The sequence below is a fragment of the Gekko japonicus genome, unplaced genomic scaffold, assembly GCF_001447785.1.
Source record: "Gekko japonicus isolate JY-2015 unplaced genomic scaffold, Gekko_japonicus_V1.1 scaffold3552, whole genome shotgun sequence".
Lineage (NCBI taxonomy): Eukaryota > Metazoa > Chordata > Lepidosauria > Squamata > Gekkonidae > Gekko > Gekko japonicus.
This window is the reverse complement of record NW_015162065.1, coordinates 123,619-135,430: the sequence shown is the minus strand read 5'-3', so window position 1 is coordinate 135,430 and position 11,812 is coordinate 123,619. Positions and strand designations below refer to the sequence as shown.

At 52.1% G+C, this 11,812-nt stretch overlaps 1 protein-coding gene across 1 annotated transcript in view; it reads left to right on the top strand.

Moving 5' to 3' along the window:
- The window catches only part of SSR4 (signal sequence receptor, delta), a 12,232-nt gene extending 852 nt beyond the window's left edge, over positions 1-11,380 (top strand). The window contains exons 2-6 of the mRNA XM_015405615.1: positions 1,786-1,904; positions 3,859-3,933; positions 5,843-5,932; positions 6,943-7,008; positions 11,249-11,380. Coding sequence (XP_015261101.1) covers positions 1,786-1,904; positions 3,859-3,933; positions 5,843-5,932; positions 6,943-7,008; positions 11,249-11,353 — 455 coding nt within the window. The 3' untranslated portion in view covers positions 11,354-11,380. The remainder of the gene's footprint in view (positions 1-1,785; positions 1,905-3,858; positions 3,934-5,842; positions 5,933-6,942; positions 7,009-11,248) is intronic.
- Positions 11,381-11,812: the final 432 nt, after the last annotated feature.

Sequence of the window (11,812 nt, the reverse complement as noted above, 5' to 3'; positions counted from 1 at the left end):
CCTCTGGAGGGCCAGCAACAGGGCAGAGAGGCCGAGGCCTTCCCCTGATAAGAACCTCAGAAGAGCCCTGCTGGGTCAGACCAGGGAGGGTCCCTCCAGTCCAGCCTCCCGTCTCACACAGGGGCCAGCCAGTTCCTCTGGAGGGCCAGCAACAGGGCAGAGAGGCCGAGGCCTTCCCCTGATAAGAACCTCAGAGGAGCCCTGCTGGGTCATACCAGGGAGGGTCCCTCTAGTCCAGCCTCCCGTCTCACACAGGGGCCAGCCAGTTCCTCTGGAGGGCCAGCAACGGCATGGAGGCCAAGGCCTTCCCCTGATAAGAACACCAGAAGAGCCCTGCTGGGTCAGACCAGGGAGGGTCCATCTAGTCCAGCCTCCCGTCTCCCACAGGGGCCAGCCAGTTCCTCTGGAGGGCCAGCAACGGCATGGAGGCCAAGGCCTTCCCCTGATAAGAACACCAGAAGAGCCCTGCTGGGTCAGACCAGGGAGGGTCCCTCTAGTCCAGCTTCCCGTCTCACACAGGGGCCAGCCAGTTCCTCTGGAGAGCCAGCAACAGGGCATAGAAATAGCCTTGATAGCCTGATCCTCCATGAATCTATCTAATCCTCTTTTCAAGCTGTTTATTCCTGTGGCCATCACCACTTCCTCCAGCAGCAAATTACCCATTTTAATCACTCTCTGTGTGAAGTGCTATTTCCCTTTCTCTGTCCTGAATGTACTGCCCATCATCTTCATTAGATGCCCTCGAGTTCTGGTGGGAGAAGGAGAAAAATGAATACGATGGCTCCCTGTACTAACTGGTTAGTGGCCATGTCTCCCATGTGTGTCTCCCATGTGAAAACCTAGATAAAATAACAAATCTAGACTCAAGTCTGGTAGCACCTTAGAGATCCACAATATTTTTTTTTTTTGGGGGGGGGGGGGTTGAGTTTTCAAGAGTCCAAGCTCCCATCATCAGATATGAGCAGGAGTGGAGATCCTTGAGCTCTTATACCCCAGTCTAAAGATAGGAGTTGTAGGAGCTGCGGTGGCTCAAGTGGTTAAGACGCTGAACTGCAAGCTGTGGAAAGTCAGTAGTTCAGCCGTTCGAGACCCGAGTGTGCCGCATGACGGAGTGAGCTCCCGTCTCTAGTTCCAGCTCCTGCCAACCTAGCAGTTCGAAAGCAAGAAATTGCAAGTAGATAAATAGGTACCACTTCGGTGGGAAGGGAACAGCGTTCCGTGCGCCTTGGTGTTTAGTCATGCCGGCCACATGGCCACGGAAACGTCTTCGGACAGCGCTGGCTCTTCGGCTTGGAAACGGAGATGAGCACCCCAACCCTAGAGTCGGACTCGACTGGCTTTCGAGCAAGGAAACCTTTACCTTTTAAAGGTGGGAGGAGTCAGGGTGCAGAGGTGCAATGCAAAATGCAATTCCCTTAGGGTTGCCAACCTAGGAGGTTGGCCAATTGGCCCTTCTGGCGCCCAAGGCTAGAAATATTTCCTATACGGCTCTGAACTCTGGTTTCTTTTGATTTCTGAATGTTGGTCCCTTTTTAATGATGAGACTGAAGTTATTTGCGTTCTCCGAAACTCACAGCTTGCTTGATCACAAGAGCCACCTGGATGATGGATCTCGTGATCAAGCGAGCAGTGAGTTCCAGAGATGCCTTGAGGTAAACTCTGACACATCTATAGATTTAAGGTGAACTATAGAGCTCCGTGGGGACTGCCAGGCGGAACACCTTCTACTCTTTTCCATTTGGCCCTGAATGTCATGTTCATACGCCAATTTCTCTTGTCCATCAGCTGAAACCTGCACAGAACCAACCATCTCACCATCCTACTACACTACCTCTGATGCTGTTATCTCTTCTGAGACTGTCTTTGTCGTTGAGATTTCCCTCACCTGTAAAAATGGAGCCCAGGTGAGTGCTAATTGGGTGGGTTTGTAACAGGGGTGGGATTAGGACAGAGGGTGCTGTTTTTGCTTTAAGTGGGCTGATGTGGGGGAATCCTTCTTTAGGAAGCGCATGGTTTGGATTTATGGCAGGCCCCGCTCCATGGGCTTCTCATAGTGTACCCCATGCCATAGCATCTGACCTCCCCGAACCATTGGCTGGCCTGGCTTGCTGTAGCGCCAGTCACTGAAGCGGGTGGCACATGTGTGTTCAGGGAAGGGCTAAAACCTATTCAAGAACTAGCTGTGTGAACCCTCAGATGAGAGCCAGTGTGGTGTAGTGGTTAAGTGCGCAGACTCTAATCTGGGAGAACCGGGTTTGATTCCCCAGTCCTCCACTTGCAGCAGCTGGATGACCTTGGGCAAGCCATAGTTCTGTCAGAGCTGTCCTTGAAAGGGCAGTTCCCGAAAGAGCTCTCTCAGCCCCGCCTACAGCACAGGGTGTCTGTGGTGGGGAGGGGAAGGGAAAGGAGTTTGCAAGCCGCTCTGAGACTCCGAATGAAGGGCGGGGTGTAAATCCAATCTCCTCCTCTTCTTAAGAACATAAGAGATGCCAGTGTTGGATCAGGCCAAAGGCCCATCCAGTCCAACACTCTGTATCACACAGTGGCCAGAAATACCAGTGCCATCAGGAGGTCCACCAGTGGGGCCAGGACATTAGAAGCCCTCCCACTGTTGCCCCCCCCAAGCACCAAGATGACAGAGCATCACTTGCCCCAGAGTCCCTATCTATACCTTGTGGCTAATAGCCACTGATGGACCTCTGGTCCATATGCTTATCTAATTCCCTTTTGAAGCCGTCCATGCTTGTAGCCGCCACCACTTCCTGTGGCAGTGAATTCCAAGTGTTAATCACTCTTTGGGTGAAGAAGTACTTCCTTTTATCCGTTCTAACCCGACCGCTCAGCAATTTCATGGCGTGCCCACAAGGAGTTCTTGTCTTGTGAGAAAGGGAGAAAAGTACCTCTTTCTCTACCTGCTCTATCCCATGCATAATCTTATAAACCTCAATCAGGTCACCCCTCAGCCGTCGTTTCTCCAAGCTAAAGAGCCCTAAGCGCTTTAACCTTTCCTCATAGGGAAAGTGTTCCAACCCTTTTATTATTCGAGTTGCCCTTTTCTGCACTTTTCCCAAAGCTATAATATCCTTTTTAAGGGGTGGTGACCAGAACTGCACACAGTATTCCAAATGAGGTTTCACAATTGATTTATATAGTCACTCACCCCAACAACTTACACATCTTCTCTAATGCCTGCACTCACCCCCTTCCAGTTTGATGTAGTGGTTAAGTGCGTGGCCTCTAATCTGGGAGAACCGGGTTTGATTCCCCACTCCTCCACCTGCACCTACTGGATGACCTTGGGCAAGCCATAGTTCTGGCACAGCTGTTCTTCATCATCATGTCTTGAACAAAGTTCTTTAGTTACTTCTACCAGGTCTAGTGTGCCTTATAACCAGGAGGCCGTGCTGGCATTTGAAGATGAAGGAGGGTGCCCCACCTTTCTCATAGTATTGCATACTGTTGAGTTGCCACCAACTCATGGTTACCCCAGGACCACTGGGTTTCCAAGGCAAGAGATGAACAGAGGCGGTTTGCCATTGCCTGCCTCTGCATAGCAACCCTGGTCTTCCTTGGTGGCCTCCCATCCAAATACTTCCAAGGGCCAACCTTGGTAAGGTTCCAGGATCAGACGAGATTGGGCTATCCTGGGCCATCCAGGTCAGGATAGAGGCAAACAGAGGAGGTTTGTCATTGCTTCCCTCTGCGTAGCAACCCTGGGCTTCCTTGGTGGTCTCCCATCCAAGTACTAATCATGGCTGGCCTTGCTCAGCTTCCAAGCTGTGATGAATGGAGCTGTGTTATACCTCTCCTGAGCGATAACAAGCAAGCCATTGTCAGTCGTGTTCTCTCTTTCTCTAGAATGTTGCCCTCTACGCAGATGTTAACGGCAAGCAGTTTCCTGTCACTCGGGGTCAAGATGTTGGCCGCTATCAGGTACAGAGTCACAGTGATCTTTGGCTGCCAGAGAGGAATGTAATTGGGCATTGTTGGATGCAGAAAGGTGTTGGACACGAAATGGAATCCCAGCTTCATCAGCCATCTGTAATGGAACGTTTAGGTCATGATCAGTGTTCCCTGTAAGCTGAGTTAGTGTGAGCCAGCTCACAGGTTTTTAGCCTCCAGCTCACACATTTTTGTCTTAGCTCAGGAAAGATGACTCCAGAGCAAACTAATTTATGCAGTAGCCAAATCGCTTGCTCACAGCTTTAATGCCAGCAGCTCACAAAGTAGAATTTTTGCTTATAAGACTCCACAGCTTAGAGGGAACATTGGTCATGATATGTTCTGTCTGTCTCAGGGGCCTTAACTTCTGAATAACTGCTGTATCTGGTCTCAAAAATTTCGTTTGGACTGCTGTGTGACTGGTGGGTCTTCTCTTGAAACCCAGTGCAGCTTAGAGGGAACATTGGTCATGATATGTTCGGTCTGTCTCAGGGGCCTTAACTTCTGAATAACTGCTGTATCTGGTCTCAAAAATGCATTTCGTTTGGACTGCTGTGTAACTGGTGGGTCTTCTCTTGAAACCCAGTGGCTTTCTCTCATTTTGCTTTCAAACTCTTCTCCGTTTGATGTCACTGTTTTTTTAAAAATGCAGTGTCCATACAAGCAAACTACAAAGTTAAGGAAGCGCTAGGAATGCCTGCCTTAGAAACATTAGCTTGCACTTTCCTGCTAGAACAGGGGTCCCCTTTTTTGAGCCTGTGGGCAACTTTTGGAATCTGACACAACAGTGTGGGGGCAGCCACGGGAGGCGGAGCCGCCACAAGATGGCAACCACAGCTTACCTTCAGCCACATGGTGAAGATCGTTGCAGTCACTGCCAAAATAACATTGTAAACATCCACAAAGCCAGTCAGATCTCCAGTGGCCAATCAGAAGTGTTGCTGGGCAAAAAGCCCCACTTGGCCCCGCCCACTGTTTAGGAACACTTGGTGGGGCTTGGAAAGGTGTCAGGAGATGCCGTGGCGCCATGTTGGGGACCCCCTGTGCTAGAACAAGGATACTTAATAGAGTAATCTCGTTATATCAGCTATAGTTTGTGATTGGTAATCATAGCAATGCGGTGATAGAAAAAAGGGTCCCCGACTACCCTCAACTGAAACAAGCAGGCCAGCTGTGCCCTAGGGTGCATCTTTGACGTTGGCACTGTTGAACAGACTGGGGTGTGTGTGTATTGTGCTCTTCAGGGCTCTTTTTGTAGAAAAAGCCCAGCAGGAACTCATTAGCATAATAGGCCACACCCAACAGCAAAACCATTAGCATATTAGGCCACACCCCTGACAGCACAGCTCATTAGCACCCCCATGTTACCAGAAGTGTGGACATCCAGCCACACCCACCTTTTGCCTCTTATTCTGCTCACCTTGTTTGTTGTCAAAACCCAGGGCCTTTTTTTGTAGCAGGAACTCCTTTGCATGTTAGGCCACACACCCCTAATGTAGCCAATCCTAATGAGTTTCTGCTGTTGGGTGTGGCCTATTATGCTAATGAGTTCCTGCTGGGCGTGGCCAACTCGGGAGCCAGCCGGAACTCCGTTCCTGTGTGTTCCTGCCCAAAAATAGCCCTGGACTGCTCTTTAATTGGGAGACAGCGTGGCTGCATTCCCCTCCCTGCGCAAGCGCATGGCTCTGGATTTATGGCGGGCCTGGTCCCATGGCTCCTGCCATAGTGTGCTCCATGCGAAAGCAATCTTACCACCCCGAACCATTGGCTAGTCCGGCTTGCTGTAGCCCTGGCCACTGAAGCGGGTGGCACATCTGCCCCGTGCTTTGTGACGCCCGTGCGCCCCCCAGCTCGGTTCCCATTTCTCTGGGTGCTGATCCGATGATCCTTTCTCGAGCAGGTCTCCTGGAGCATGGAGCACAAGCTGGCCCGCTCCGGCACCTACGAGGTGAAATTCTTCGATGAGGAGTCTTACAGCATCTTGCGTAAGGTGAGATCGCCCCTTGGTGCATGGAGGGGGAAGGCAGTTTGTGGTGGGGCTGCAGCCGGTTGGATTCCTGGTGAATAGGAAGACTGTCCTAGGCCTGTCGATGATATATTACCGACTCACTGTAATTTATTTATTTACGTTATTGATAGCCCTTCCTCACTTCGACTCAGATCAGAAAGGCAAACTCTAAAGCGGTAGTTGGGAATTTCGGCACAGGTTTGAGAGAAAGTCGATGGCAAAGATTCTCTAGTAGTGTAAGCAGGGGTCATTTTGTAGAAAAAGAGGTGCAGGAGCTCATTAGCATAACTTATTTGCATATGCCACACCCCCTGACATCACCGGAAGTGTGTCAGAAGGCAACACCCACCGCTCAGGCGCCACTGGACTGTTTTGGATTGCTAACTATTGGGGGGGACGGGACGTGCAGATCTGCCCTCACAGAGGAGGGAGAGCTTGGACCTGAATAAAACTTGGTCTTAAAGGTGCCACTGGACTGTTTCGGATTGCTAGCTTGGGGGGGGTCACAGATCTGCCCTCACACAGATCTGTGCAGAGAGAGAGAGAAAGAAAGGGAAAGAGGGAGAGACAGAAATACGGAGGGAGAGAAGGAAGGAAGGCAGAAAAGAAAGAAAAAAAGGAGGAAAAGAAAGAAAGAGAAAGAGGGAAAGAAAGGGAGAGAAGGAGCAGGGGGCGGGGCTTGTTGCATGTGCCCGCCCCCTGGGCTCTAGTGCTAGAGCTCCGCCTCTGTGCGCTCCTGCAGGAAATGACCCCTGAGTGTAAGGGACCTCTCTGGCAGATGCTGTTGAGCTCGATCTTATCACCCTCTCTCCCATTTGAACACTTAGCCCTATCCCATCCTAGTCCTCATTAGTGACCTTATTTTAAGAACCGTTTCTGGAGCTGCTCCCCAGTGTAAGGGACCGGTGGTGGGCCTGGATCTGCAGCGACCCATGAGGAGTCCCATTTAACTCCCTTGTCTCATGGCTGCACATTTCTTTTCCCTGGCGCAGGCTCAGCGCAACAACGAGGATGTCTCCGAGATCAAGCCCCTCTTCACAGTCAACGTGGATCATCGAGTGAGTAAAAGGAGGGGGGGGGTTGTCCCTAGAGTGGCCCCAGCCCGAGGCTGGGAAGGACAGACCTTGCGCTGTGAAACTCGGCCCTTGATTTTCTAGCCAGGGCTGAATAAACCTGAGGCTCATGGGATGTTTGGTGGGCTCCTGGAGTGGTTGTGCTCCCGTCCTTTAATGGGGTGCATCTTTACAGTTCCCTGAAGGTTCAGCCGTGTTGGTTGGGTTCTTGGTCCCAGGGTGGAGTTGGTGGCAGTAGCCCAGTAGGACTTTGAAGGACTCATAAGAACATCAGGAGAGCCCGGCTGGATCAGGCCAATAGTCCATGTAGTCCGGCATCCCGTCTCACACAGGGGCCAGCCAGTCCCTCTGGAGGGCCAACAACAGGGCAGAAAGGCCGAGGCCTTCCCCTGAGAAGGACACCAGAAGAGCCCTGCTGGGTCAGACCAGGGAGGGTCCATCTAGTCCAGCCTCTCGCCTCACACAGGGGCCAGCCAGTTCCTCTGGAGGGCCAGCAACAGGGCAGAGAGGCCGAGGCCTTCCACTAGTGTTGCCTCCTGGCACTGGGATTCAGAGGTTGACTGCCTCTGAATGGTGGAGGTTTGCTGTAGTGGTTAAGTGCATGAACTTTAAACTGGGAGAGCCGGGTTTGATTCCCCATTCCTCCACTTGCAGCTGCTGGATGACCTTGGGCAAGTCATAGTTCTGACAAGAGCTGTCCTTGAAAGGGCAGTTCTCTCAGAGCTCTCTCAGGCCCGCCTACCTCACAGGGTGTCTGTTGTGTGGAGGGGAAGGAAAAGGAGAATGTAAGCCGCTCTGACACACCGAGTGAAGGGCGGGCTATAAATCCAGTCTCTTTTCTTCCTCTCCCCCTCAGTCACAATGGCTAGTAGGCATTGATAGACACGTCCAAGGCTCCCTCTAAGCTGTGGGGTCTTGTGAGCTCCTGGCATTAAAGTTGTGAGCGTGCTGTTTTGTTATCGCATCATATAGTTTGCTCTGGAGCCATCCTTCCTGAGCAAAGACAAATGTGTGTGAAACGGAGGCTAAAAAACTGTGAGCTAGCTCACACTCTCTCAGCTTAGAGGGAAGACTGGACATATCCTCCATGTATCTATTTATTGTGGCCATCACTGTATCCTCTGGCAGCGAATTCCACAGTTTTTTAGTCTCCGGCTCACACATTCTTGTCTTAGCCGAGGAAGGATGTGGCTCCAGAGCAAATTAATTTATGCAGGAGCCAAATCGCTCACTCACCACTTCAATGCCAGTCGCTCACAAAGCAGAATTTTTGCTCACAAAACTCCACAGCTCACATTGGATATATTGTTTAAACGTTAAACGACAACTTTCTGCCCACAAGCAGGGGTCATTTCGTAGAAAAAGAGGTGCATGAGCTAATTAGCATAACTTATTTGCATATGCCACACCCCCTGGCATCACTAGAAGCGTGTCAGAAGGCAACACCCACTGCTCAAACTCCACTGGAATGTTTTGAATTGCTAGCTATTGGGGGGGGGGGACGTGCAGATCTGTCCTCGCAGAGGAGGGAGAGCTTGTACCTGAATAAAACTTGGTCTTAAAGGTGCCACGGACTGTTTTGGGTCGGGGCGGGGGCTCTGCAAATTCCCTGGCTGCTTCTTGCTCTGACTGAGGGCTGCTGGGAGCAGGGGGTGGGGCTTGTTGCATGTGCCCACCCCCTGGGCTCTTTACTGCCGGAGCTCCGCTCCTGTGCGCTCCTGCAGGAAATGACCCCTGCCCACAAGAAAGATGCTTAGGATCCTGAAGGCTGGATGAGGACGAGCTGGCCAATAGAAGTGGCGGGAGACCAGCAAACGGGTAGGGAAGGAATCGAACGCCAGGAACTCGTGTCCTTTTGACTTTGCTTAGATGTTAACGATTCACTGTGGCCTGCCCTTCGGGACTCTCTCCCATCTGCCCTCCTTGGCACCCAAGAAGCATCCCAATTTCACGGTTCAAATAAATTGTACAAACGAGTACGTCCGACTTAATTTTGCTTTCCGTCGGTTGGAGCGGGCGGAGCGTTTCCCCTGATGGGTGTTTTTGGACAATTCCCCTTTCCCACTGCAAAGCTCCGAGTCTCCTCCCAACCTTATGCTTTCAACCGTTCCTTCATTCCCCATGAGGGCTACAATCATAGAATGTTAGAGTTGGGAGGGACCTTGCAGGTCGTCTAGTCCAACCCCCTGCACTCTGCAGGAGTGTAGCTGAAAGAGAGCCCTACATACCTACAACATACCCGAAAGATGGCCGTCCAGCCTCTGCTTGAAAACGTCCAGCGAAGGAGCCTCCACCCCCTCCCGAGGCAGTCTGTTCCACTGCTCAGCCACTCTCACAGTTAGGAAGTTTCCCCTGATATTTAGCCAATGATCGACTCCCTTGTCATTTCCACCCATTAGATCTAGTCTTGCAACCCGGAGCAAGAGAGACTAGATCTGCTCCACCTTCTACATGACAGCCCTTCAAATACTTGAAGACTGCAATCCTGTCCCCTCTACGCCTTCTCTTTCCCAGACTAAACAGACCCAACTCTTTCAGCCTTTCCTCCTAAGACTTGGATTCCAACCCTCTCACCATCCTGGTTGCCCTCTCCTGGACACGCTCGATTGTCCTGAAAAGGGATCGGACAGACGGGCGTCAAAATCATTGTGCTAAAATACCAAAAATAGGCTTGGGCAAAATCCTGCAGCCGGGCGTAATGCCAATGCATCTTCTGAGTCCAGTTCCTGCCTTTTGAGCTAGATTCAAGTTCAGTAGCACCTTGTTGATGAGCAAGATTCTTGGGATAGAAGTTTTCAAGTGCCAAAGCTCCCTTCATCTGACTTCTGGACTCTCGAACCCTCATACCCCGAGAATCTTGTTGATCGCCTGCCGGTCTCGAATCTGGCTCCCCTACTTCAGACCAACACAGTTACCCTCGGAAGCTGGACGTTTTGAGTGATAACTCCCACAGGCTTGGGTAAATGGTTGTCTACCCTCTCTTCCTCCCCCTGGGTCGTCAGGAGACAAGCCTGTCCTGTGGGCTGGATGCTAGGTGACAGGATGCCAACATCCCCCCCCCATCCCAAGACCAGCCTTAACCCACCCAGGGGTCATTTCCTGCAGGAGCGCACTGAAGCGGAGCTCCGGCAGTAAAGAGCCCAGGGGGCGGGCACATGCAACAAGCCCCACTTCCTGCCCCCAGCAGCCCTCAGTCAGAGCAAGAAGCAGCCAGGTAAGCTGCAGAGCTCCCCCTTAGCCCCCCGGTCCAAAACAGTCCAGTGGCACCTTTAAAACCAGGTTTTATTCAGGTACAAGCTCTCCCTCTGTGAGGGACAGGTCTGCATGTTCCCCCCCCCCCCAATAATTAGCAATCCAAAACAGTCCAGCAGAGCCTGAGCGGTGGGTGTTGCCTTCGGACACACTTCCGGTGATGTCAGGGGGTGTGGCATATGCAAATAAGTTATGCTAATGAGCTCCTACACCTCTTTTTCTACAAAATGACCCTTGCTAACCCCCAATGTAATGATTCACTGATAAGACCTCTTCCCCACACCTGAGCTGGGGCTTGACCCTGAACTCTTATGTCTGGGGCAGAGATTCTCTGTGATCTTGGTGCCTAAAGGGCAACATTGGGAGGGCTTCTGGAGTTCTGGCCCCATCGGTGGACCTCCCGATGGCCCCTGGGTTTTGGCCACTGTGACACAGAGTGTTGGACTGGAGGGGCCACTGGCCTGATCCAACATAGCTTTTCTTATGTCTGGGGCAAGGGATGCTCTGTCTTCTTGGTGCTTGGGGGGCAACAGTGGGAGGGTTTCTGGAGTTCTGGCCCTGCTAGTGGACCTCCTGATGGCCCCTCGGTTTTGGCCACTGTGTGACACAGAGCGTTGGACTGGATGGGCCATTGGCCTGATCCAACATGGCGTCTCGTACATTCTTATGTCTGGGGCAGTGATGCTCTGTGTCCTTGGTGCTGGGAAGGGCAACAGTGGGAGGGTTTCTTGAGTTCTGGCCTTGCTGGTGGACCTCTTCATGGCCCCTGAGTTTTAGCCACAGTGCGACACAGAGTGTTGGAGGGGGGGGTCCATTGGCCTGATCCAACATGGCTTCTCTTACGTTCTTACGCAAATCGGATCAGAATCTTCCTGTGGTCAACCAGTGGATTCAGCGAGCCTCGCCTCTTGCTCTTTCATGCCTGCCTCACCCCCACCCCCCCGACCGTCACCTCTCCTTTCTTCCCTTCCAGGGCGCCTGGAACGGACCGTGGGTCTCCACTGAGGTGCTGGCAGCCTTAATCGGCCTCCTGGTGTATTACATGGCCTTCAGCGCCAAGAGCAACATCCAAGCCTGATGCACCTCAATAAATGTCTCCTGCCGACCTTGGTCTTGGCCGTCTTTCCTTGGGAAGCGGTGGGGTGCTGGGTCCCACAGTCACGACTCTTTTATCATCTATCAGCAATGCAAACAGCCCTGTAGCGGCTTTGGAAGGTCTGCCTGTCAAAAGGCTTTGTGCTTGGGGTGGGAAGGGGTGAGAGAACAGGAAGGAACAAAGGGGGTGTTGCTCAGTGGCAGAGCTTCTGCTTGGCATGCAGGAGGTCCCAGGTTCAATCCCCACCATCCCCAGTTAAAAGGATCAGGCAGCCAGATGATAAGAAAGACCTTGACCTGAGATCCTGGCTCAGTTGAAGAGGCTCTGCTCGGCATGCAGGAGGTCCCAGGTTCAATCTCCAGTTAAAAGGACCAGGCAGGAGGTGATGGGAAAGACCTCGACCTGAGGCCCTGGCTCAGTGGCAGAGCCTCTGCTTGGCCT